The 27278-nt window shown below is 18.3% G+C and overlaps 5 protein-coding genes across 10 annotated transcripts; 2 read left to right on the top strand and 3 right to left on the bottom strand.

The window, feature by feature from the left end:
• Positions 1–721: 721 nt before the first annotated feature.
• LOC107995981 (heterogeneous nuclear ribonucleoprotein A1, A2/B1 homolog) lies at positions 722–6886 on the bottom strand. Of its 3 annotated transcripts, none has more exons than XM_062079947.1 (6): positions 6724–6886; positions 5218–5429; positions 4231–4543; positions 3890–4139; positions 3555–3773; positions 722–1626 (listed from the first exon to the last, which is right to left on the bottom strand). In XM_062079947.1, the coding sequence occupies exons 1-6, from the start codon at positions 6742–6744 to the stop codon at positions 1499–1501; spliced, it is 1143 nt and encodes a 380-aa protein (XP_061935931.1). In that variant the 5' UTR covers positions 6745–6886; the 3' UTR covers positions 722–1498. The 3 variants fall into 3 exon arrangements, with proteins under 3 accessions (XP_061935931.1, XP_061935934.1, XP_061935932.1); XM_062079950.1 differs by having other exon boundaries at positions 3624–3773; XM_062079948.1 differs by having other exon boundaries at positions 3896–4139.
• Positions 6887–8124: 1238 nt separating this feature from the next.
• On the bottom strand, positions 8125–11011 carry LOC107995971 (zinc finger protein 888-like). The gene is made up of 6 exons (XM_017053787.3): positions 10696–11011; positions 10260–10606; positions 9860–10199; positions 9574–9741; positions 9141–9308; positions 8125–9072 (listed from the first exon to the last, which is right to left on the bottom strand). Exons 1-6 carry the CDS (start codon positions 10853–10855, stop codon positions 8477–8479), a joined length of 1779 nt encoding a protein of 592 aa, XP_016909276.2. The 5' UTR covers positions 10856–11011; the 3' UTR covers positions 8125–8476.
• Positions 11012–11038: 27 nt separating this feature from the next.
• On the top strand, positions 11039–14827 carry LOC107994335 (complex III assembly factor LYRM7). Of its 2 annotated transcripts, XM_062079970.1 has the most exons (5): positions 11039–11983; positions 12469–12541; positions 12624–12694; positions 14492–14573; positions 14643–14827. In XM_062079970.1, exons 1-5 carry the CDS (start codon positions 11960–11962, stop codon positions 14756–14758), a joined length of 366 nt encoding a protein of 121 aa, XP_061935954.1. In that variant the 5' UTR covers positions 11039–11959; the 3' UTR covers positions 14759–14827. The 2 variants fall into 2 exon arrangements, with proteins under 2 accessions (XP_061935954.1, XP_061935953.1); XM_062079969.1 differs by having other exon boundaries at positions 11681–11983; positions 14492–14827.
• Positions 14828–15450: 623 nt separating this feature from the next.
• LOC107995646 (glycerol-3-phosphate dehydrogenase [NAD(+)], cytoplasmic) lies at positions 15451–27263 on the bottom strand. 3 transcript variants are annotated; one of them, XM_017053285.2, is made up of 8 exons: positions 27007–27263; positions 26483–26663; positions 17949–18089; positions 17720–17861; positions 16818–16930; positions 16497–16727; positions 16154–16353; positions 15451–15788 (listed from the first exon to the last, which is right to left on the bottom strand). In XM_017053285.2, the coding sequence occupies exons 1-8, from the start codon at positions 27054–27056 to the stop codon at positions 15761–15763; spliced, it is 1086 nt and encodes a 361-aa protein (XP_016908774.1). In that variant the 5' UTR covers positions 27057–27263; the 3' UTR covers positions 15451–15760. The 3 variants fall into 3 exon arrangements, with proteins under 3 accessions (XP_016908774.1, XP_061935936.1, XP_061935937.1); XM_062079953.1 differs by lacking the exon at positions 15451–15788 and adding an exon at positions 15898–16066; XM_062079952.1 differs by having other exon boundaries at positions 15451–16353.
• On the top strand, positions 20539–25224 carry LOC107995653 (peroxiredoxin-6). The gene is made up of 5 exons (XM_017053300.2): positions 20539–20789; positions 23101–23257; positions 23872–24089; positions 24639–24714; positions 24895–25224. Exons 1-5 carry the CDS (start codon positions 20707–20709, stop codon positions 25021–25023), a joined length of 663 nt encoding a protein of 220 aa, XP_016908789.1. The 5' UTR covers positions 20539–20706; the 3' UTR covers positions 25024–25224.
• Positions 27264–27278: the final 15 nt, after the last annotated feature.

The raw sequence follows: 27278 nt of genomic DNA, 5'->3' as shown, positions 1-27278 counted from the left end.
TATATACAATATATTGGTTATATTCGAAATAAGTTATTTGTTTTAACATATAAAATAGTTATTTTGAATATGTTAATAGAATATTATAAAAATATGAATTTGGAAAGAAATATCCTTTTTTTTCTTTTGGTTTCTTTTATATTATTTCTTTTATAATATTTATATTCTTGTATACACTTATCGTTAATTATTTATTTTTTGATAATGTATAAATAAAATATTTTTGGAAATTTTTTCCTAGATTTAATTTTATTACAATAATTTTATTAGAATAAAAGTATTCAGACATTTTATATTCTATTATCATTATATTTATACAAAAGCTAGCTTTAACTATTTTATATTTCATCAAAATTATAATAATATGAACTCTTGTTACCTAATTATGAATGTCAAAAGATATTCATGCATTATGTGCACATAATGCTTCGAAATTATAAATATTTATCATAATATTTTTATATAATTAAATTAATATAAAATTTATCTAAAATACTAAAAAAATTTATCTAAAATATTTAAAAAATGTGTCTCAAATAATTATATTATCTCTATACTTTTTATATATGAATTATTTTGTTTTTATATTTTGTATATATAATTAATATAAAATTAATAATAATAAAATTTTTAAATTATTTTTTTATTATTTCATATTTTAAAAAAAAACACATGAGGAGCTTTAAAAGTTTTATATATAGATAGATATTTAATTGCATATAAATAAATTAAATTTTATTAGGATTATAATTTTACTATTACATTACTATTCCCAATTAATTGATATAATATAATTATATTATTTATTTCATATAATTTAATTAGAAAATATCTTTATAATATAAATAAAAAAATTTTTTTACGAAATAAAAGAATAAAAAAAATATTTATATCCAAAAATTTACAAGTTTGTACATTGAACATTAAATGTAACAATTATATAATTCTTTTTTTATAATTATGTCAAATATATATAAAATTTTTTTTTAACTTGTAAATACTTATATGTATATATGTGTACATATATTACATAATACATATGTATATAATATAAAAATAATTATATAAGGGAACTATTGATACAAATATTTTGTAATACCCGATTTCATTTAACTATAATTAATAACCCCATGTGAACAAAATGTCAGTTATTGATTATACCTGATCTATCTATATAATTATAAAAAAAATAAAAGATAATTGATTTTAGAGCTCAATTGAGTTCTATTCAAAATTATTTAATATATATATCATGAAAGCAAATTAAATTCCGCATATATTTTACTTATTTATAAAAATAAGTTTTCTTTTTATATATGATATTATTTCAAATCATATTTATTTAAATAATATTTTTCATTTTTCATTTTAAAATGTAATTTAAATATATATATATTAATGATATATTAAAGAGACATCATTTAATAATATATTCTAAAAAATAATCAGAATAAAATTCTGCTTACCACATGAGGGAAGTAACCAGTGATAATGCATTTTAGTATCTTCTTCCACCTCCACCACCTCCACCCCCCATGTTTCCACCACCAAGAGAACTACCTCCATATCCTCCTTGATTACCATAACCACCACCACCACCTCCAGAATTTCCACCACCCATAGGACCTGAAAAATGAATCAATAAATTGCAAGGAGTTAGTAAAATTGTTTAAAATTATATGAAATATTATAAAATATTTCTTTGATGATATTTACATGAATATTTACATGAAGCTTACTATCCTAATAATTAAAGAGATGAAGTGTAAATTACGTCTGATATAAATATCTTAATAAATTAGATATTATAATATTATTTTATGTACAAAACTGATCAAACAATATTAAAAGTAATAAGCAATTCATAGTTTCATATTTATACTTATTTAAATAAGTATTTAAATAAAAAAAACTGAACAAATGATAATATATATCCAATATTTGTTAAAAAAATTATTTCTACAATAAGATACAAAATACCTTTATAAAATAATAATTTATATAATATGAACAAACTGCATTCGAATTGAATACAGAAAATGGACAAAGGCGCTCCTTCTCACTGCAACATCGCGCCTTATGTCTTAGTTATAATTTATATTAAAACATATTTATATAATTTCCTTTGTTTGTAATATTTTCAAATATTATTAAATTCATTTGTAGATTGTTATTATTTACATTAACAATGTAGTTAGTATTAATCTTACCATGCTAATCAGATTAATTATTCATTTCTTAAACGCAATGATATGTGAATTTTACGAGAGAATCACACAAGTGTTGCATATCAATTTCAATAATACTTTACATAAATAGAAAATCAACAAATATTTAAGAAATATTTTTATATTAATGTAGACTTCACAAAATATTTAACAAATAATATTCCATATATTGAGAATATCTATAATTTTATAAATTAATCATATAATAATTAAATTTGTCTATTTTTATCGTGTATAACTTAATTTCATGTAAATATATTTTCATAGTATGAAATATAGTACAATGTAGAAACCAATCAAAAATTAAATTAATTTGAGTATATACAAAATATAAAAATCGATAGTATTTAAAAATTATCGAAAATATCTAAAATCATAATTAAAATCGCACAAAATATATTCACAAATGTTTAATATTTTTTTAAATTTTGTATATCATTTTATATAAAAATTTTCATTTTCGTTAAAGAAAATAATCTTTTTTATATATAATAATTTATATATATATTGATTAGATACTATTAATCTATACTTCAATGTAATCTATTTTATATCAATATCTTTTCTTTAATTTTTTATCGACATATGGAATATAAAGTTAACATATTTAATAATCGTTATTTTATTTAAAATTATTATAAGGGCAATTTGAATTATAAATAATATCATATCCAATTTTAAATTGATGTAGTATTTGTAAAATGTGTGTTAATATCTTTAAAAAAAGAAAAAAAAAATAAAAAAAAAACAAATATTATTGATTCATAAAAGATAAAAATGAGATTTTTTCATCATGTTTATAATTTTTAAAAAGTTAATTTAAAAATCTTTTTTTAAATATTTTTTTATCGTAACTTCGTAAAAATAAGAAAAAAATATATAAGTAATAAAGAAGATAATTATATAAAATTTAGACATTATTTTCCATTTGAAATATTTTCTTCAATTTAAATAGTATATATGTTATTAAACTGAAAAAAATAATGAAATCATACATATATTGAAATAAGAAAAAATTTCATAATACTCAAAATATTAAATATCTGCACTAACAAAAATATTTGTCAAATACTTTTTAATTCTCTATATGCAAAATTTAATTGAAATTGATATATCACACTTTGTGTGAATACTTAATTAGTAATATAATATAAAATTGTACTAATTATAAGCTGAACGCTCCTTGTGCAACTTATTGTATCAATATAAATATATTGCATATACTAGAATATAATTAAAACAACATAAATAATTAATGAAAAATCTAAGAATAGTTGCTCAAGGTACGTAACAGACGCGTTGGCTTTTGAGAAGGACAGAAGCAACCTTGTCCACCGAAGGGTGGTAGCCATCTCGAGTCTCCGGACTGTCGGCCACTAGGACCCATATTAATACCATAGGGTGCAGGTCTTCCTCCAGAGTTGAAATTATTCCGTACTGGTCCACCGCCATAGCCCTGCTGGTAACCTCCTCCAAAGTTATCGTTGCTCCAATTTCCACCGCTATTATATCCACCTTGACCTCCTTGACCTCCCCAGCCACCTCCTTTAAGATAAATTTATTATAAAACTTGCAAAGAGTTAATTACTATTATATACATTATTAATTAATATATTAATGTAATACTTAGTAAAATGGGAAAAGTATATCTTTCTGCGAACCTTTACCTTGATTCTGATTTTCCCAAGGACCGTTACCGCCCCAACCTCCTTGATTACCTCCACCATAACCACCCTGATTACCACCATTATTCCAATCACCACCGCCACCACTTCCTCGTCCTCCCCAATTACCGCCACCCTGATTACCACCACGGGGTCCCCTTCCTACATTCTGTCCTCCTCTGCTACCACCACCTCCACTACCACCACCACCTCCTGATGCAGAAGCCATCTCTGCTTTACTTAAAGCCTACAATGTAAAAATATAATAAAATCTAAGAAAAAATTCTAAAAAAATTAGAATTCTATATCAAAAATAATAATAATAATACTACTTTTACCTTTTTAACATCTACATGCTTGCCACGTATTTGGTGATTACGTTGCAAACAAATTTTATCTACTGGATCATAATCATCAAATTCAACAAAACCAAAACCACGCTTTTTGCCTGTTTCTTTATCTGTTACAATACTGATCGAATTTATAGTGCCATAACTCTGAAAATATTGTTTAAGATCGTCTTCTTCATGGTCATCTTTTAAACCACCTACAAATAATTTCTTCACTGTTGCACCAGCTTCGGGTCTACCAATTTCTTGTCTAGGAACAGCTCTCTTAGGTTCAACTACACGTCCATCTACTTTATGTGGTCTATAATTTTAAATAATGAAATATAAAATTTATTAACTTTTATACTTTTACTATATATTAAATATTTATATTACATAATACATTATACTTATATTATTATTATTTAATATATATATATATACATTAATAATTTTAATATTTAAAATACAAATATAGCAAATGTTCAATAATTAATAAAATATAAATGATTAGAAATATGATATATTTTTTATTAATTTTTAAAACTATTAATTTTTTTATATTTTTTCATAAATTTCAAGAATATTAAGTTTTAAATTTATAAATTGACTATTATAAAACTTATTCATATGAAAAGCTAATTAATTTATCATTACTGATAGTTTATGAACAATAATCTATAATTTAATTGGAAAAGTATTCAATTAGATTTCAATTTAGATCTAAGTATTATAATATTTAATATTATAATAAATATTAATTTAATCATAAATAAATTATGTATTACTAATTAATATAAAATTATAAAATTTAATCTATTTAAATTATATTTATTAAATTATATTAAAGTATCACATTTTATAAATATATAATTTTTGTATTAGTGAATTTTTAAAATAAATATTATGAAAAAACATAAAAAAAATCAATAATTTAATCCTAATAAATCCTTATATGATAAGAAATATATATATTTATATACATGTATTATATACCTTGCATTTTGAGCATCATCTACCATATGTGCGCGTGAATAAGTAATAAATCCAAATCCTCTAGATCGCTTTGTTTTTGGATCTTTCATTACGACTACATCAACAATTTCTCCCCATTTTTCAAAATGTTTCTTTAAAGAATCATCTGTAGTTCTATAATCCAAACCACCAATAAATAATTTCCTAACGTGTTCTGGTTCATTTTTACCATCCTGAAACATCAAATTATATTTAAAATTAAAGAATTAATGAAAATATCAATTATTTATTAATCATTTTTACTAATCAATATTTTAATTAATTATTAATAATCATTAATAAATTATCATATTCATTTATAAAAAATTAAATATATTACTTTAAAATTATTTTATTTTTTAAAAATATAACAATATACAGAATGATACAGATACTTTTATTGAAAATCACTTTTGAATCAATTTTATTTTCAAAATCAATTTTGAAGTATAAGTATTATATAAAATTTTGTTTCTAAAAAAATTTTAATAAAAGAATGTATAAAAATATTTTATGTATAAATAATTTATAAGATAATTATAAAATAAATTATTATTTAAAATAATCTTTACATTTTTTTTTATTTATATCATGTACCATATACCAGATATTATATATTTAGAATCATTTTAAAAAATAAAGTTATATTTGAAATTGATATAGATTTTAAAAAGATTTAATTTTAATAAATTAAATATTAAATAATTATATTAAATATAATTACTATATAATTTTACTACATAACTTTATTAGATATTAGTTATTATATTTTTTAGTTAAACATTCTAAGATAATTGAATTCGATTTTTTTAATTTCATAACATTTTCATAAAATATTATGTATATTATTAATAATTAATTATTATTAAATATAATTATTTTTCTAAATGATTATGTATTTATAAATCTTCTAAATAATTAGATTAAAAATAATAAACAAATTATAAAACAAATAAAAATTATAACATAATTTATATATAATAATAATATAATAAATTAAAAAATATTTTAATATAATAATATAATTAAAAATATAAAAATATAAAATTGAAGAATTTAAATTAAAATATCTTAAATGGCGTAGCGTCGGGTACGCCATGATGAAAGAAAACTATAAAAATGTATATCTGTATATTATCTATTTTAAATTAATAAAAACCACATATATTTATTTAAATTCATAGTATTCTTGATATTTATTTTATTTTTTTATATTATTATTATTCACACAATTTATTTATTCATAGTCATAAAATCTCTTCATAAATAAAAAGAAATAATAAATTATATACATATAAAATACTACATAAAAAGATTTTCAAAAAATCTTAAATGATAATTAATAATTAAATATTTCATAATATTAATATAAATAGGATAAAGTAAAAATTAATTGAGAATAGATATATTTCTATTTTTATATATATTATTTTCACGTATAACAAAATATATTTAAATTATTGATTAAATTATAGATTCTGTACTTACATCATGCTCCATTTTAACCATTTTGGATAATTTTAAAGGGTCAAATACCCTTCACTACAGAATATACAAAGAATCCCACTAAACTAGTATTCAAGAAATGGAGATCGCGCACGTCGGTCAATCGATACTGTTCCTTCCAAATGCCTATGTGAACCCCAAATGCGCAACTACCACATAAATATTTCAGACATGCGCAGCTTTTATATTACTTATTAATTTATTATCTTTTTAAGAATTTTTTAGAATATTAGGATTAAATATTATCTAAAAAAATTTTATATATTATTTAATATATTTTTTAATATATTTTAATTGTTTATAAAGAACAAAATTTAAGTATCATTATTATTCAATATATTCTTCTGTATAAACAATAAATATTTTATATTAATAAATTGATTGTTTAATATTATATTTATATATTATCTACATTTATATATATAAATAACATAATTTAACATAATTTATAGTTATACAATGCGTCTATTTCTATAAATATAATGAAATAAATATTGTATTTATACAGCGCCGGAAATGTCAATCGTCATTAAAATAAACTACTTATGTATACATATATGAAATGCAGTTATAATAAGATATGAAATATTTTTATATTTTATTAGAAATGAAATTAGTTTACAATTATGTATCATGTACAATATAATTTTTTCTTAAGACTTCTTAAGATTTTAAAAATGTACTATATTGGGAATTATAAATAATATTAAGTACAAATATTACAAAAATATATAACATAAAAAAAAATCAAGTAATTTTTTATTTACAATGATAATGATAAATAAAAAAATATATATATGATTAATATTATTATATATTATATTATATATATTACATTAATATATGAATTTAAACATTCAATTATTATAATATTATATTAATAAAATCGAAATTCATTATTGCATTCTTATTGTCGTAATCTTATACATCAATGAATTCATTAAAACAAATAGTATTCTATTATAAATAAAAATGTATATGTCATATATTTAAAAAAAAAATAGTTTTATATTTTTTCTATATCCTGAAAAGAGATTCAAATTAATTAATGATATTGCATATATTATATATTATACAATGCAGTATTTAAAATACAATCTAACATTTTTTATAAAATAAAATCATTTTTTATTTCATAAAATTTATTAATCTATTAATAAAAAATAATTATGCAAATTTTATATTATAATTTTGAAATTATAAATGAATAAAAGAATAAGAATTTATTTTCCCTAATATATATTGTGAACACATTGTGAATATTATGTGCACGTTTATTTTTGATTTATTATTTTTATGTCATTTATAAAATATAATATTTATATATAAATTATAATAAAATTAGTTAAATAAATAAAAAAAAATAAGTATAGATACAAGATATAAAATATAAAAATTTATTTTTAATCTTTTGATATCAGAAATTACATTAATTATTACATCAAGAAAGTAATGTAATATTTCGTATAAAAATATGATTTTGTGAAAACCTAAAAAAATTTGTTGTATTTTCAATGAAGGACAATATTGATATTCAGAAATTCTAATTATAATTATAATTAGAATTGAAAAAATAATTGAAAAATTATTAGACAATTCAAAGAATTATCGATATCTTTTTTTTTCAATTTGTTGTTCTTCATATTATAAAAGTTTTTTGCTCATTTTATTCTAAATAAATAATTTTAATTAAATTTTTAAATGTAGTACTGTTTTGTTTCTAGAATATCATAGATTAAATAGAATTTGTATGAGATATTTGATTTGTGAGGGTAGGATATGATTTATCTGTACAATTTAAACAATTTCTAAGAAAATAATTGTGATTTGATATATTTTGTGGATATAACTTTTCTTCAATACGTTTATTTATTACAACTGCTTCAGCAAGAGGTATTGGCTCTGTATATGTAAATGTCTTTCTTTTGGTATCAGACTTATCATCTAGCTTTTTAATATTAATTGGTCCATTAATAACAGAAACAGCATTACTGACTTCATTAGTAGTTCTTATAACAGGTGTAATGTTACCCATTGAATCTAATCTAGAACTGATTTGGTCACAAGAACTTATACACACCACTGATACCTTAGTCGGAGTTTTTGGTAATAGATTGGAAGGCATTTTTTGTATCTTTTTTGTTTTTTGCTTTTGTTTTAAATTTATTTGTTTAGCTTTTGTTAATTTTGTATCTGCTTCAGAATTTGCATTTTGTTCATTATTAATATTAAAAGATAAACTCTCTGGATGATGATGTCTAATGTGTCGATGTAAATTATCTTTCCTTCTAAATACAGTTTCACAATATTTACAAGAAAATGGTTTTTCATCTAAAATAAATTGTTTGTATCATATTAGATTTATAATTTATTATTTAATAATATAATATATAATATACCTGAATGGACTGTTAAATGACGTCTTAATTCACTTTTAGATAAAAATACTCTATTACAATGTGCACATGAAAATGGCCTATCTTTTCCATGCGTTTTTTTATGACGAATTACCAAAGATTTATCTTTAAAACTTTTATTACATTGATCACATACATATGGTCTTTCATCTATTAATAAAGAAAATATTAAGATAAAAATTTTAAAATATATTTGCAATTTTAAAAATAATTAAAAAATTTTTATTAAATATTTTTTATATTTTAATTATAATTTAATAATATTTTATTATCAACATATATTTATATCAATAAATAATTTCAAACTATTTCTATTAATTAAAAATTTCTTTAATTAAAAATAAATTTCTTATTATTAATTAGAAATTAAATTTCTATTAAAATATTTATTACTTTTTTTTATATAATTACTTACTATTATGTGTTTTTAGATGACGTTTTAAATTAGTTAACATTCTAAAAGTTTTTTCACAAGTTTTACAAGAATATGTAGTTGTTCCATTATGTACATGTAAATGATTTTTCAAATCATCTTGTTTGGAATATCTTTTATCACATTTAGAACACATAAATTGTTTATCTCCTAAAATTAAGTTTAATTAAATTAATAGTTAATATATATTTATTATATAAAAATCTAAGTAAATATTATTTTTTATAAATGAATTAAATTTATGCTTATTATTATAAAATGTTACTACCATGAGAATACATATGTCTATTAAGTTTATTCTGTTGTGGAAATGCTTTCTCACAAAGATTACATTTATATGGTCTATATCCTTTATGAATTCTTTCATGATATTCAAAATGTGATCTTTTTATGAAACTTCTGTCACAAAAAGAACATTGATAAGGTTTAACACCTGTTATACAAGCATCATGATAACATTTTCCTTTTTTGTTTTGAAAAATTTTAGTACATATATTGCATTTATATTTTTCTGGTATTCCTGGTATTATAGTAATATGATCACGATCAGCACATTTCATAGATTTATTTTTTAATTTTTCTTTTGTGGAAAATTTTGTCTTGATTTCCTAAAAAAGTGCTAATGTAGAATAATGACTTAGATATCATATATAAATTATAAAACTTACCACATTGCAAATTTCTGTTACTTTATTATTAGATGATGATTTTACTATATTATTACTTAAATGTGGATATACATTTAAAAGTGCATTATTAGTTTCTATATTTGAAATATGTAAATTATTTAAAGTATCACTGTTTTTAATATTTGTAGAAGATTTATTTATTTCTTTTGTTTTGTTAATTATATCTTCTCGATATAATTCATAGTTATTTATATAATCAGTAGAAATTGGTTCAAAATTATTTGTTTTAAGTTTGGAATCTTTATTAATAACTAATTCCAAAGGTAATATTTCATTACATATATTACTTTTATCAGAAATAGAAACGTTATTTAATATTTTTTTTTCTGCAAAACAATATATAAAAAAATAAATTAATGAAGTAAAAATTATAATAATTATTGTTATTAAACATATTCAACTATAAATGTTCTACCATAATTTTCAATACTATGTTCATTGATACATATTTTGCAACCTTGTTCTTCATATATTAAACACATACGACATTTAATATGACCACAACTATCTTTTATAAGTCTTGAACGCGATGTATTTATTATTTGTCTACAACTTGGACATACTTTGTTCATCATAAGTATTTTTATTTCCCGAAATAATGTTAAATAAATTATTTATTTACGAGTAAATTTAGTTTCATTAATTAAATTAATTTTAAAAGAAAATACATATTTTCCTTCATATGAATTTGTTTCCTTCTTATCGCCTTTTTAAAAATTTGTACTACATAGATACTTACATATATGTACTGATGTTTGATTCATGTTGTGCATATATGTACAAATTTATATTCTATTCGTTTTAATAATATAGTTAAAAAATTGTAGTAAATATATAAAAAAACGTATTTTTATGTATACATATAAGTATTTCTATATATTTTTGTATTTTAAGATTAGGTTAAGTTAATAGATACGATTTATTATAAATTAATATGTCTATAATTAATGATATTAAAATAAATCATTTTTTAATAATTTAAAAGTTTTTCGTTGTTTAACATAAATGATATTACTTATAATTTATAGTTATAATTTCACTTTAATATAATAAAATTTATAACTATATATATATCATATATATATAAATATTGATATATGTATATATAATATGTACATTATATAGCATAATATATGTATATTTATATCGATAATAAAACAATTATATTTATATCAAAAATATTATTATCAATTTTAATAAAATTTTATAAATAGATATAGAATTAAAAAAAATTTAATAATTTCATTTTCAAATATATATTTTCGATTTACTTATTTTTTTTGGAATTAATTTAATGTTTTATCACATAAAAATATTAAATTAAATAAATAATAAATATTTTATAATATAAATTTATTTTAATGTATATAAAATAAAAAAAAATTATTTTATAATAATATAGTTTGTAAAAAATAAAAATTAATATAATTTATTGTTTTGGAATAAATTTTATTTAGATTTAATGTTAATAAAATATAAATAATTTATATTTACTGTATATAATAATACAAATATAATGTTACTTTAAATGGGAATGTAAATATTTAACCTCTCTTTTAAAAAAGAACTAACTTTTAAAAGTGAAATCTATTTGATGTTTTTTAAGTACAAACATTTTTAAGTCCTATTCGATATTTAAAAAAAAATTCATTTTAGATTTTTTAAAAGTTATTGAAAAAATGGGAGATAATCTACGACAAAAAGTAATGCTTACATTATGTTTATAACAAATTAATATTACTTAAAAGGTTATGATTTGATCTGATATATATATATATATTTATAAAAACTTTGAAATAAATATATTTTTCTTGCAGTAAATATTGATTTAATATGTTAATATACTTTTTTATTAAAATATGATACAGTAATAACTTTTTCATAATAAAATAGATTTTGTTTTAAAAATATATTATACATAATTTCTAATCATAATATTAAAAATTATATATTTTTAATATTTAATTATTTATAATTATTTTTATTTAATTTAAATTTTTCTTAAATTTTTTGCATCTAAATTTTTAACTCTCTAGATTTATTTAAAAAAAAAATGAATTTATATCTAGTAAATAGAGTTTAAAAAAATCTGTTTTTATAATATTTTATATGCTTTGCATATATATTACATGATATTTTAATCTTATTTATATTATATTATGTTTATAATATTATTTGTATTTTTTAGATATTACAAACATTTAAAAAATTACATCGTACTCGAATGAAAACTTTTCAAGGTGATGAACATGCATTACAAGGTAAGTTAAATACGATTATTAAATATGTTTGAAAAAATTATTGAAATTATAGTATTTTGATAAGATTATAAATTTGACTTAGTATTAAGGAACAAGATAAACGAGGAGTACAAAAAATATAAAAATGTCACAAATACAGCTGCTATTGAAGAGGTAAAATTTTTATTTTAAAATATAGTAAAATTTCAATTAACTGAATTTTGATTTAATCATAATCTATATTGTCCAATAAAAAAATATGCTATACAATTCAATTTTTGAAAAACAGTCAGAACAATATTAATAAATACATACACAATTGATTATGGATAAGTTATTATTTATTTCATTTTTACAGCATTTAACAAAACAAGAAGAAACACAAAATTTCTGAATCGAGCAATAAAATATTGCATTTTTTGTCAAATAAAATATATATCATATTATATAGTAGATTTTTATTTATATAAATTTAATAAAAGGAAAAAGTAGTTATGTAAGAGATAAATTCATATATATAAAAGTTATATAATATTAATTATATTAATTATTTTCAACTTTTTATTCAAATAATCAAAATTTTTATTTGAATAAGTGAATTTAATAATACATATAAATCATTTTTCCACTTCATTATTTTCATTAATTTCATTAATTTTCATTAATTTTATTTTTTCAGAGTTCACAATTCACTTAATAATAAAAAAAATTTCATATATTATTTCATAATTTATACATATAATATAAATAAATGAAATTTTACTATATATAAATATATTTTTTTTCAGATTTTAAATATTCAATATTTTGATTTATTCTTGTCTTATGTCAATGAAGTCAATTAATTGAGATTTCACTATAATTTATATAATATGATAAAGTTTTTTTTAATATATGTATATTTGTATATTGTATATATATATGTAATATGTATATTTTGCAAGGATTATTAATACATTGATTATATTAGAGATTATTAATTATCAATATTTCAATATATTATAATATTTAAAATACATTATTTTCGTAAAATTTTTAATACTTTTTAATGCTAGATTTACATAGAGAGATTAAATTAATTTATTTAATATATAACAAAATATATATTAAATAATTTTATTTGTTATAACAAAATATATAATAACTAATTATAAATGAAAAATCTTCAATATTTATGAAAAACATATACAATAAATTTTAAGCCCATCTTGCAGATATATGAAATCACGGATATCCCATGAAGATACGAAATATCGCGAATAATAAACATTCTTAATTTATGGACATATATGCATATTCCAGAAATAAATTATAAATAATTTTCAAAGGTAATAATATATATCATATAAAATAATAAATAATATTAACATTCGATCGTGGACTATATTTTTTAAATGTAGATGATTCAGGATGAAAAAAAACTATATTTAATTAAACATTTTAGATGATTTATTAGTCTATATTATATGATATACATGTTTTATTTTTTTCTACTATATTTCGAATATGATTATTGTAATACTTCAACTAATGAATGTTTTTAAATATAAATACAACAGTGGATAAGAAGAAATTGATAAGTATATCAGCGGTTTAACAGAAGATAGAAAAAGTTTGATTCCGTTTTTTCAAGATGGTAATTGTTATAATGATGTCAAGTTGTAATGAATTCAACAACAATTTAACTTAATTTTCGTAAAAATTTAATATTTGGCTATGTTTAAAAGTTAGAATTTCTTCAATATTTATAATTATATTTTTACCTTGATAATATTATAGAAAAAGAGAAAATCACATAAATACATAAAATACACTTAAAGTATTACAAGTTATTTCAAACATTGGACTTAAATTATTTTTTTCTTTTTCTTTCGAATGAATGAAATAGAATTAATTTTTCTGGATATTGCAATAAAAATTTATTAAATTGTATATATATTTGAAAAAATTACTGAATAAATATTGTTTTAGCTAAACAAATTTGCGGAAGAAGTAGAACATGAAGTACGAACGACAATAGTTCAAGCAGTTGAAACAAAACCTGGACATTTTGGTAATACTGTTAAAATTATTATGATTATAATTTTTTTTTCATTATTGATTTTGTTTTACAATATTTTAGAATTACGCATTACACCTGATACAACATTAGTAGATAATGTGCCCTACAAAGATGAACCATGTAATAGAAGTAAGGATAATTTAGATATTTCTACTTCGAAAGATAAAACAAAATAGTTATGTATATAAATAGTTATGTATATAATTATAAATATAAAATAAATTTAAATTATGCAATAAGTTAAATAATTAAATCTATTACTATTTTATGGAAATATACAAATATTTATATATAATTAATTCTTTATTAATACATTTTCATAATACTTAAATATTGAAAGCCTCAAAGGAAAAATGATATAAATGACAAAATTATTAACTTAAAAAAATTATGAATCAAGTTGAATTTAAATAGAAAAATATTATTATGAACAATAATAATCATATTATGCCAAATGTGACAATATAGCATTTCAAGACTTTATTACTAAGATCTTAAAAAAGAATACAGCAAAAATCGCATTTTCGGTATGTTCACAAAACAAGAAAATGTGTCAGTTGTGCATTATTTCTGATATTTCGAAAAAGACAAGAAAAGATACGAATTGAATTACTATATTGTATTTCAATTATATAATTATATAAAAACTTAAAATGAACTATATTGAATCAAAATATAACAAATGACGAACTAATATATGTGTTATTTATAATATTAAAACTCATTGATCAAAGATTTAGAAAATAATAAAATCTTTTAAATAAATAGTATTTATTTATTTTAGAAATCATTTGTATCATTCTTTTGAGCTTTCAATTATTTTTCATATTTTCAAGTTTTTTTTTTAACATTAAATAACTACTTGAAATATAATAATATTAATAATTTATTATCAAATTACAAATTATTTTAGAAGAATTATATTTATTATTTTCTTATATATTTTACAATACAATTGTATATTTATCTTAAAGAGGAAACAATATTGTAATTGAAAGCAATTATAAATAATGTAAAAACTAATTATTGCAAAATATCTGCAAAATTATATATTTTAATATATTATATATTATATTATATATTTTTTCTATTGATTTTTTGTTTTTAATAATTTCTAATTGATTTGTGATACTGACGTTAACAGAAAATAACGTTTATATATTAATTAATTAATTCAATTATGCATTCTGCTCGTCTCCAATCGTTCTAAAAAAAACATAAATAATATTTTTAAATTAATAAATATTTATAAATTATATATTTGAATTAAAAAAATTTATTTCGAAATATTACTTACTTTTGGAATGTTATCCTTATATGTTGATACGTTAGTAAATTATTATTATGTATAGTATTAGTATACTATTTGTTATGTCCCGATATAAATGGGTTTTCATTTGTTAAAGAACAATTTTAACAGTTCTCAATAAAAAAAAATAAAAAAAAATAGTTTTTAATATAAATATAATGTTTTTGGTGCAAACCTAATAGGAATTTATTTTGTAAAATTAATTTAGAAAATTTAACAAATTTAACGAATTATTATAAATAAAGTTAATTTTAGTACTAACGGTAGTTCTGGATGAGCACGTATTTCATTAATTAAATCTGCTGGTCGTATTTGTTCAGTGCAGATGCGATGTATTGTAGTGAACAATGGAAATTTATCTGTTAAATTACGAGCTTTTAACATTCCGTGAACTTCATCGGCTGTAGCTGGTCCTTGTAATTTTTGACCAGCTAAAAGTTCTTCCTCAAGTTGTCTAATAGTCTAATAGAAAAAATATGATATAAATATATGTATATTATACTTTTTTATATTAAGAAATATATTGATATTATTAAGAAATATATTAAAGAAATATACAAGAAATATATTGGAATAAAAAATATAAGAAGAAATGTGATTTATACTTTGCCAGTTTTAACATATTGTTCGCAAACTCTACGATTTCTTCCACCATAGCATGTAGTTATCAAATCTGCTACACCACAACTTTCGAAAAATGTTGCAAGTTTTGAGCCAGTATAAAATGTATCTACAAATCTAACCATTTCTATTAATCCAAGTCTAATAATAGCTGCTTTTGTATTATCACCTAATCCTATACCATCTACAAAACCAGCAGCACATGCCACAATATTCTAAAATATAAATTATAATTATTAAAGATAAATTTATTAAGTAAATTTGTTTTATTTAAAATCAATACGTTTATATAATTAATTACATACTTTCAAAGCACCACATACTTCAACTGCTTCGCAATCTTCAACAATTGAAACTCTAAAATTAGGGGTTTGAATAAGATCCTTTAAAAGTGGAGCCAGACGTTTGTCTCTACAGCCTAAAAATAAAAATATAATATAATTAAATACATAATATAACTAATTAGTTATTAAAATTTTTTTAATTATGAAATATTCTATTAATATTTAATTTTCTGCGAATTTATTATATTCTATCATTATCTTATTCTAATTATAAAATGATAAAAGAATAATCTATTATTTCGTTTCTATAATTAAGATAATTAATAAAATTAGAAATATAAATAATATACAAATTATAAATAAATTGATAAAATATAAATAACATTATATGTAAATTTATGTAATTATTTTATTAAATTATATAATTTTATATTTCTTTATTTGAAATGAAAGAAATAAGCGAAAAGTTAATAAAATATTAAAAAATTTATTTAATATTTATTTTTTAATTATTTCGATTAAAAGATTGATATTATTATAAAAATTATTATAATTATTAATATTTAAAAAATTATTATAAAATTATTATAATTATATGTTTCAAATCAACAATTTTAAATTTTGCAGAATTATATATTATATATAATTATAATATATATATTATAATATATATATTATATATATTAATATTATATATATATATTATATAATTATATATTATAACAATATGATCTTAAAAAAAACTATTCGTAATTGTTATTTTCATTCTTACCGATTTATTTTTTAATTTAAATTCATTATTAAAAATCAAGAAATTTTTTGCATATATTTTTTTAACTAAATATTAATTTTAATAATAAAATTAATAATAACATATATTTAAAAAACAGATCAATATTTTATTCTTTTTAATTTTTAATTACCAATAGTTGTCTCGCAAAACTTCTCTTCAGCAACTTCATTAGCTAAATTGGCACCCATTAAAACATAGCATTGAATTCTTAAATTTTTTTCAATGACTTTAGAGATAAGTTCGATATTTACTCCATCCCCTCGATCAAAACCCTTGATAAAAATTGAAAATTATTATTATATTAGTATTATTATGCATAAGAAATTATTATTAAAAAAAAATTTATTGAAAATAGATACTTTAATTAGTGATACTCCGACTGCAGTAGGTTTAATTTTATCGAGTAAAGTTGCACACAGTGTTCTTATGAATTGATGAGGTAATACAAAAATAAGAATATCTGCATCTTTTGCAGCTTCAATGATATCTGGAACAGCAACCTAGATTGTAAAAAATTAAAAAATTAATATGCTTTATCTATTAAATATTTTGTATTGTTTATTAAACAACTCAATAATTCATTACAATATTATAATTAATGGAAAGTAATACCTATATATATATAATTTTATTTTTTAAATATATAGATGTATTAATTTTTTTTTGTTAATGATATCTTATTGTCTTATAGGAATACAATATAATATTTTATTTTAATATATATTTATCAAATTAATAATAAAAAAAAATGTGTTATACATATACATTTATTATACATTTTGAATTATGAAAATTAAGATAATAAAAATTAAGATTATGAAAATTAAGATAAATTTTCATTTCATGTTTGAGAAAAAACAAATTTTTATTTAAAATAAATTATATATATTTTATATTACGAGATTACAAAAACAATGATAAAAATTCATATGTTGCACAATATATCACAAAACTTATATATATATAAATAATCATTGAATAAGTTCATCATATGGATAATTATAGAAGATTTTAATCATATCTTTATTTTATCTTATGATATAAAAAATATAAAAAATATACAAATATAATATAAAAAAAATTTTTTATTTTTAGATCGGAAGAGATTTTTATTTGTTTAATTTTTTCAATTAAATTAATTATCAATTTTAATTTCACAAGTAATCATAATTTTTTAATGAAAATAATTTTCATATTTTTTAATTGAAATTATTAAATATTTCATTTATTTCTTTATAATAAAAAAATAAATAATTTTTCAAATATTAGACTGGAAATATTGAAATATTTTATCGGACAGAAAGGATCGAACCAAATAATAAATTTTCATAAAAAACTTACGATTAGTTTACGATCATAAAACTTTCGATTATAAAATGTTATTTATAATAATAACGTTATATGATAATTTATATATTTAATCATTTTAATTATTTTATGTAATCATATATTTTATATAACAATATGTAAAAATGATTGAAAATAATTGTCACACTTTTAATTATTAAGTATTTTATAAATTTCTTCATATATGATAATAAACTTTAAAAATTTTATCATGTTTGTTTCATTTTTCGAATATCTTGTGTTTCGAAAAGATAAAAATTACGATGATTATTTAGCAAAATAATACTATGTAATAATATTTGAAACGAAAAGTTTTTATTAAAAAATAATCAAAAAGTAAATAAATGTTTTTAAAAATAATTTATTTTTGAGAGTAAAATAAAAATATGTAATTGAATAATGGTTTTTAACTTAATAATAGTTTTTAACTTAATGTTATTATTTAAAATTTTGTTGACATTTCTTATTTAGATATTTTTAAATATAAGAAAGTTTATTTGGTATTTAATAAATATTAATAACTCTAAAATAACAAAGTTCTAATATTCTACATCTGTAAATATTTTTTTAAAAAATTTTTGTGAAAAAATAATGTATACTTGATAAATATTATGTTATTTATTGTAACATTCAAATCTATTGAATTGGTTTTTATTTAATTTAATCTATTTAATGCACGAATATTTCTCAATGGCAATAGATTTAATATCAGTTTGTACAAAGGAAATAAGTACTTGAACCAAAAGTAATATTATACTTATATAAGTTTGTTGAATGAAAAAAAGATTCTGATATAACTTAAATTTGATAATATTATCTATATATATATATATATATATATATATATATATATATATATATATATATATAAAATAATATAATATATAATCTATAATTATATAATTATAATAGATAATATATAAATCTATAATAAAATATGTAATCTTTATTACATTATATATAAATACATTATAAACTTCTATTATATATTCATTTATTTTTTTTAGAAATTCCTTTAATTTCTTAAAAAAAAATTTATCATATCTATCTAATATTTATTTTCTCTAAAAGAAAAAAAAAGAAAATATTTAACAAAATTTTTCAAAAATAACTTTTAAGATAAACATTTACCAATATATTTCTTAGAATATTTTCACTCAAAATTTAATTTCCTATTAAATTGTATATTAATGCTTTTTTACGATCAATATATAAGTGCAAATGATTATAATTAACAGGTAAGTTGAAAACATAAAATAAAATTTGTTTACAAAATGTTTTATTTTGAAAAAAAATAATTTTAAATATTTGCTCGATAATGCACTTAAAATGTATATGTTATTGCATAAGTATAATTACAATTTTGAATTAATAATTTCTGCAAATTGCAATCACATATTAAATTATAAATATTAATTGTTAAACAGAATGTAAAAAAAAATTTTTTTTTGCATATAGTAAAATTTGTTATAAATAAAATTCTCTTAGTTTTCTCCTATATATTATGATTAGCCAAAATCAACACATCCTTATAAAAAGATAATATTTTGTGTTTACTATTCAAAACACATAAGTAGACATATGTACATATATAAGTAATATGACATCAGTTACGCCTATGGAAAGTAGAGGGGACACGCTTAAATAGTAATGCTAGTGCGCAATTTCTACATTGTATATATTGCAATAACATTTAGGAGTGGCGTATTAAATTCCCGTGAAATATTGCTTCAAGTGTGGTACACTTGATTAAATTTCAAAAGAACAATCATGAGAATTAATTCTATTGTGCCGAATTTTGAAGCAGATACTACTCAAGGACAAATTAACTTTTATGATTGGCAAGGAGATTCGTAAGTTTAATTACATATGTTTATTTTTTCCTTTACTTCTGTCTAGTGTTAATTTCAAATACTATGAATAATTTTATATGATAAGTACCAGAAATTGCGTAGATTGTTGTTATTATTATTCTTAACTCGTATATGATACTCACGTTACATATCAAATAAAAAAACATACAATTATGTATGTGTATCTAAGTTATTATAATTATTTCATAGGATTTAAAAAAATTTTTTTTTATTTTTCTTATGTATCAAATGTATTTTACAAAATCACCATCGGCACATTACGATATATTAAATAAATGTGTTAAAGAAGAATAATTTTTTTTTACCCTTGTATATATATATATAAAATATAACATGCAATATAATATATTCTTAAATAATTTGATAGTCAATTGTATGAACATATTTTTCAATCATATATAAATGATTTTATTTCATTTATTTTTATTCGAAATTATCTTCATAATTTTCAGATTAATTTTTAACGACTCCAAATAGGATTATTTTCTGTAATTGAATTTTTCATATAATTTTATTTTCATAAAATTCTTTTTTATATTATGAATTGTTTTTAAAATTGTTTCAATATTGAAAAATATTTAATATAATCGTTCAATTATATATTTATATAGTTTTAAATTATAGAAAAATCTGATAGAGATCCTCGGTGGATCTTTAATTTTTTAGCTTTGGACTTATTAGATTTATAAATTTCTAGAATTCGATAGAAGTTAAACAAATCGATATTAAAAAGATTATCTTGCAATTAATAATGTAATTAATGTTTTTTGTTGTTACAAAAAGTAATTTTGTTTGTAGAATTAATTAGAATTGTTGTTTATAAAACTAAACACCTTATTTGAAATAAAATAATGAATTTATCACTTTAATTATTTTATTATTTTTGTTTTCAAAATATCATATATAGGAAAATTTATTTAAATTATAAACACATTATAGATTTCAAATATCTGTATTTGATTGTAATTTAGAAAATTTGAATATGAAATTTCTGAATTCTTAACTCTTAGATCACCAGAACTAACTTTACAAAAAGTAAAGATAAATCCTCTAATAATAGATGCTCCAATTATAGTATAATATCATTTCATCTATATTAATCTCTCATTTCATTAGATAGATAATGTATTATCACACATATTTTATCATATTTTATTTTATTATTGGTTATTATTAATCAAATTAATTATTATATTAATAATAACTTTTTTATTAATATCTAATTATGCTTAATTAATTAAATTTTATTATATATAATATAGTATATAAATTTATTTATATTTTATATTATTTATTTATAAATTATATCTATAATATAATATAATATATAATCTCTATAAATAATCTCTATATATTGTAATTACATAACCGATTTTGATGAATACAGTTCACAAATTTGAGCAAATCTTGTATAATACTGATATTTACATGATGCTAATTTTAATTAACTTAATAATAGCTTTTTTTTATAAAGATGAAATTTTTTGAATTTTTATTTTGTTATAAAAATTAAAAAATATTATGCATTTATATTATGTAATATTAAAAATTTTATTCATTGAGAATTAATATAAATTGCATGTTGTTTATTCTTTTAATTATTTTTTAATTATTTTTCAATTATTTTCATTTATTTTATTTTTCAATTGCATTACTTATATTTTTGCATGGATATTATCGATAAAGTTATTTTCATCTATTCCACTACTATTATTAGTTGTATAAATTTACATAATACATTTCTTTCTATGTGTAAGATTGTTATGAATTTTTTATTTTTTATTAATTTTAATAAATATGTTTTTGTAATATTTTGTTAATGATCACAAAATATTGGCTAGAGTATCAGTAAAACAACAAACATATTTAATTTTTAATTACTGATCTTATTTTATTAATTTTTAAATTAATAATATAATTAAATTAATATAATATTATTCTGTATAATAGTGCATAATATTATACAGAATAATAGAATAATGAGAAAAATAATAGATATAAATATAATAGAGACAAGAACAATGATTAGTTATTAAGTTAAATTATAAATTTGATCATAAAAACATTTGAGTCTATTCTCTTCTTAAATAATTAAATTATCATCGAAGATATCAAGTTGATTTTGTTATTAATATATAATTTTTCATAAAATATACTATAAAATGTATTATATAGTTTTAAAATCAACTGTATTTATATTATATTTATAAATTATGATATATTTATAAATTGTATTAATGCAAATTTATGAAAATACTTTTATTATTTTTTTTGCACTTGTTAAATTCAGATGGGTTGTTTTATTTTCCCATCCTGCCGATTTTACACCTGTTTGCACTACTGAATTAGGACGTTTGGCAGTGCATCAACCTCATTTTAAACGTCGAAATACAAAACTTTTGGCTCATTCTGTCGACAAATTACAGGATCATGTTGATTGGGTTAATGTAAGTTACAAAAATTTTACTCAATATTTAATGAAACAATAATATAAATATAAATAAAGATATTTAGATATTATATTTTTCTAAAAATAAATATTGTATCTCTTTTTAATAAATACGTATTAATTTCAAAAAATTGCATTAATGAAAATTTATTTCAAAAGAGATATTTTATGATGAGCATAGCATTTTTCTATATTTTTTTAGATATTTGATCATATATTTTTTGAATGTATAGAGCTTATCTTAGCTAACAATGAACTATTTATATTTGTGATCATTTCGTTAATTTGAAGCTTTTATTTTTATATAAAAAAAATTATACTTATCATAATATATCCTATTAAAGATAAAATAAATTTCTTTTGAAACATATTTCTGTTTCGAAGATATTATTATATCATTTATATTATTATGATATACTATTTATTGATTATTCATAAATTTATTCGTTTAAGATAAATTTATTCATTTAAATATTTAGTATATATATTTATATTATATATATATATATTATATATATTCACAATGTAAATGAATTTATATGTATATGCAATATGTATATGAATATGTATATGCAATATTTGCAAATTACAAGTATATTATTTTTATTATAGGATATCAAATCGTATTGTCAAGATATACCTGGAGCATTTCCTTACCCGATAATTGCTGATCATGATCGCACTTTAGCAGTGAAATTGGATATGATCGATGAAATTAGCAAAGATGATCCAGAACAAGCGTTAACTGTTCGTGCTTTATATATTATAAGTCCCGATCATCGGTTACGTTTATCAATGCATTATCCAACATCCACTGGACGCAATGTAGAGTAAGTTTTTTTATTATATCATTGTCCTTATATCAGAAATACATTATTTCTTTGAATAAAAAATATGAAATTTTTGTTATCCTTCTATTCTTAATTTCAAATTCCAATGATAAAACAATATTGAAATTGAACTCTGAAGCAAGTATTGATAAATATCGATCTCGAGAATTATTTTACTATGAAAAATTAAATTTTAATATTTGTCAGAAAAAAAAATTTATTTTAATTAAAATAAAATTTTTTATGTATACCTCAATTTGTTATAGATATAAAATTTAAAAGAAATTTTAATTTACAATATGATGTAAAGAAACAGAAGCATTCGAAAAAATATTAAACTCAAAATTAAAACTTTTTTAAATATTCGTCTTCTTTTTGTTTGAATCTTTCATATTTCATGATGTGTAAAGGCATCTATAATATATTAATATTTTGTATATAAATTTCCATAAGTAATTAAATTATATATTCGTATTTCTGAAATAAAAATAAAGATCATATTATATTATAGTATAAATATATAATTAATAATATATTTATGATTTCTAGCGAAATCTTGCGAGTTATAGATTCCTTGCAACTTGTCGATAAAAGACCAGAAATAGCAACTCCTGCTAACTGGGTGGTAAGAAAAATATTTCCTTTTTTCAAAGTTTGATGTTGTTTCTATTTCTAAATATTTGAATAATATTTTAATAGATAATAATATTCAATATTTATTATATTATTATATTATTATATATTTATATTTAATATTTATTTTATTATAATTTTATTAAAATTATATTTTATTCTTTATTTATAGCCAGGTGAAAAAGTTATGATTCTTCCAACTGTAAAAGACGAAGAACTTCCTAAACTTTTCCCCAAAGGAGTGGATAAAGTGTCAATGCCTTCTGGCAAGATTTATGTCCGCACAACCACAAATTATTAAACATATTCATAAATGAAGTTTTGTATTAAATATACGATATATTATTTTATATTTTATATTTTTTTCATTATATAAAGTTGTATTAAATTCTTCATTGTTATATATGTATAATGATAAATCAGTTAATTTTATTTTAATATTCATTATGTATAAATAGATAATAAATATATAATAAATATTTCTTATATTAATATTCAAAAATTGAACATAATATATATATATACGAATTATTATATATATTATTTTTTCTAACCATTTTCTAAAACAATATTCTAATTGAATTCTTCATAAAGTATAATAAAATCATATTCAAATGAAAAAAAATTAATTCTACACATCAAAATCCTTTATTAGTTTAGTGGAATACTCATTTTTATTATTATATTTTAAAATTATTATAAATATAATTTATATAACTTATAAAATAGATATTTTTAAATATATTAATGACTTTTTCAAAATTTTCAAAACTTTTTCAGAATTTTTTATAAATATGCGAAATATATCTCAACGTGTTATTAGATTGAAAAAATATTAAGTAATTGTTCTATTTTTTAGAAAAAAAATATTATGCTATTTGAGTTAAATTAATTCAATGATCTTAGATCTTAGATCTTCAGAGAATAATAAAATTTATGCAAATTCCATAGATAAATTAAATTAGATATTATAAAATTAAAGATTATAAAATTAAATATAAATTATAAAAATATCAATTTTCATTTACATTATAATGAAATTTTATCATTAATTCTATTAAATTATAAATAAACAAAAATAAAAATTATGGACATTATATTAATTTAATTTTATAGTAAAGGCAAATCAAAAACAAATGCATCTTTCTTTTTTTTAATTTTAATTTTTTTAATACAAAAATATTTAATCATATTTTACTATATATTATGATATTATAATTTATATATAATTAAAATATATATAAAAAAAATAACTTACAATTACTATGCTTAGCGAAATAATTATAATTTTTATATTAATATCATTTACAAATTAAAAAAATATAAATTCTAAGTACATTAGAGAAATATTATAAGGAAGATATTTTTTTATTATCGGTTTATAAACTTTATTTTTATAATATTGGTATTATTATAAAATATCAATATTAATATAATCTTTCATCATTTTTATTAATGAAATATCATTATACATATAAATATATTTTCTGTTCTCAAATTTAATGAAAAGAAAAATGCAAATATTTATTAAAGTTATAAATTTCAATTTTTCTATTTTTCAAATCTAAAATAGAATAAATATTGTCTTATTAAATATTTATAAGTGCACTTGTATTTTTAATAAAAATTTTCAAATTTAAACGTAATATTTACAAAATTAAAAATAAAAATGTTTAATTCGTAGACTTTCCATAATCTTGAAAATTAAAATGATACATTCAAAAAAAAACATGCGATTTTAAATGTTAAATAAAACTTACAATATTTTCTGGAAGTCTGTGCCCAGGAAGATATTTCACATTTTCATGTAATTGATTGATAATATCACTCAATTTTTGGCTATTCACTATTTCTTCGTAAACATACATTGTCACGCGTGTTTCAAATTTATTATTAAATTTTACTACATTGGCACCAATAATTTTTGCAATAGCTGAGCCCCTAAAGTATAAAAATTAAATTAAAATAAACGATTACTGATACAATTATTTTATTTTAAATTGTTAGTTTTATATAAATATATATAATTAATAACACGTTGAAAGATAGTTTTGAAATTGTATACAAATGCAATTGTATGTAATACAAAATAAATTGTTAAAAAAATAGAAAAATTGTAAAAATTAAAAATAAAATATAAATATAAAAATAACATATATAATTGATTAAAAATATAATACGATTTTTTAAGATAATATTATGATTTTGATAAAATTGGCACATAATTTTGATTCATTTTATAAATATAAGAAATAAAAGAAAGAAAGAAATTCGCATCACATACCAGTTACCACTTCCTACAATGCATACCCTCTTCTTTGCATCTGTAGCCATTTTGGTATCTTAATGTATAAATGATACAAAATTTATAAATTCACGAGGGTATAAGAATGCTGCACAAAGTACCACAAATTAGATTATTTTCAAACGCTGATGTACGACTGACTGAGTGACCGATTAACTTACAAACTAACTTCAGTCTTCATTGACCTTAGTAACGATCGCAAATTATTTTCTAACGGTTGGCATTCATTGTTCTGGATCAAGGCCAATATA

This window comes from Apis cerana, linkage group LG9 (assembly GCF_029169275.1).
Source record: "Apis cerana isolate GH-2021 linkage group LG9, AcerK_1.0, whole genome shotgun sequence".
In the NCBI taxonomy this organism is placed as follows: domain Eukaryota; kingdom Metazoa; phylum Arthropoda; class Insecta; order Hymenoptera; family Apidae; genus Apis; species Apis cerana.
This window is presented reverse-complemented; position numbering and strand designations above follow the sequence as displayed.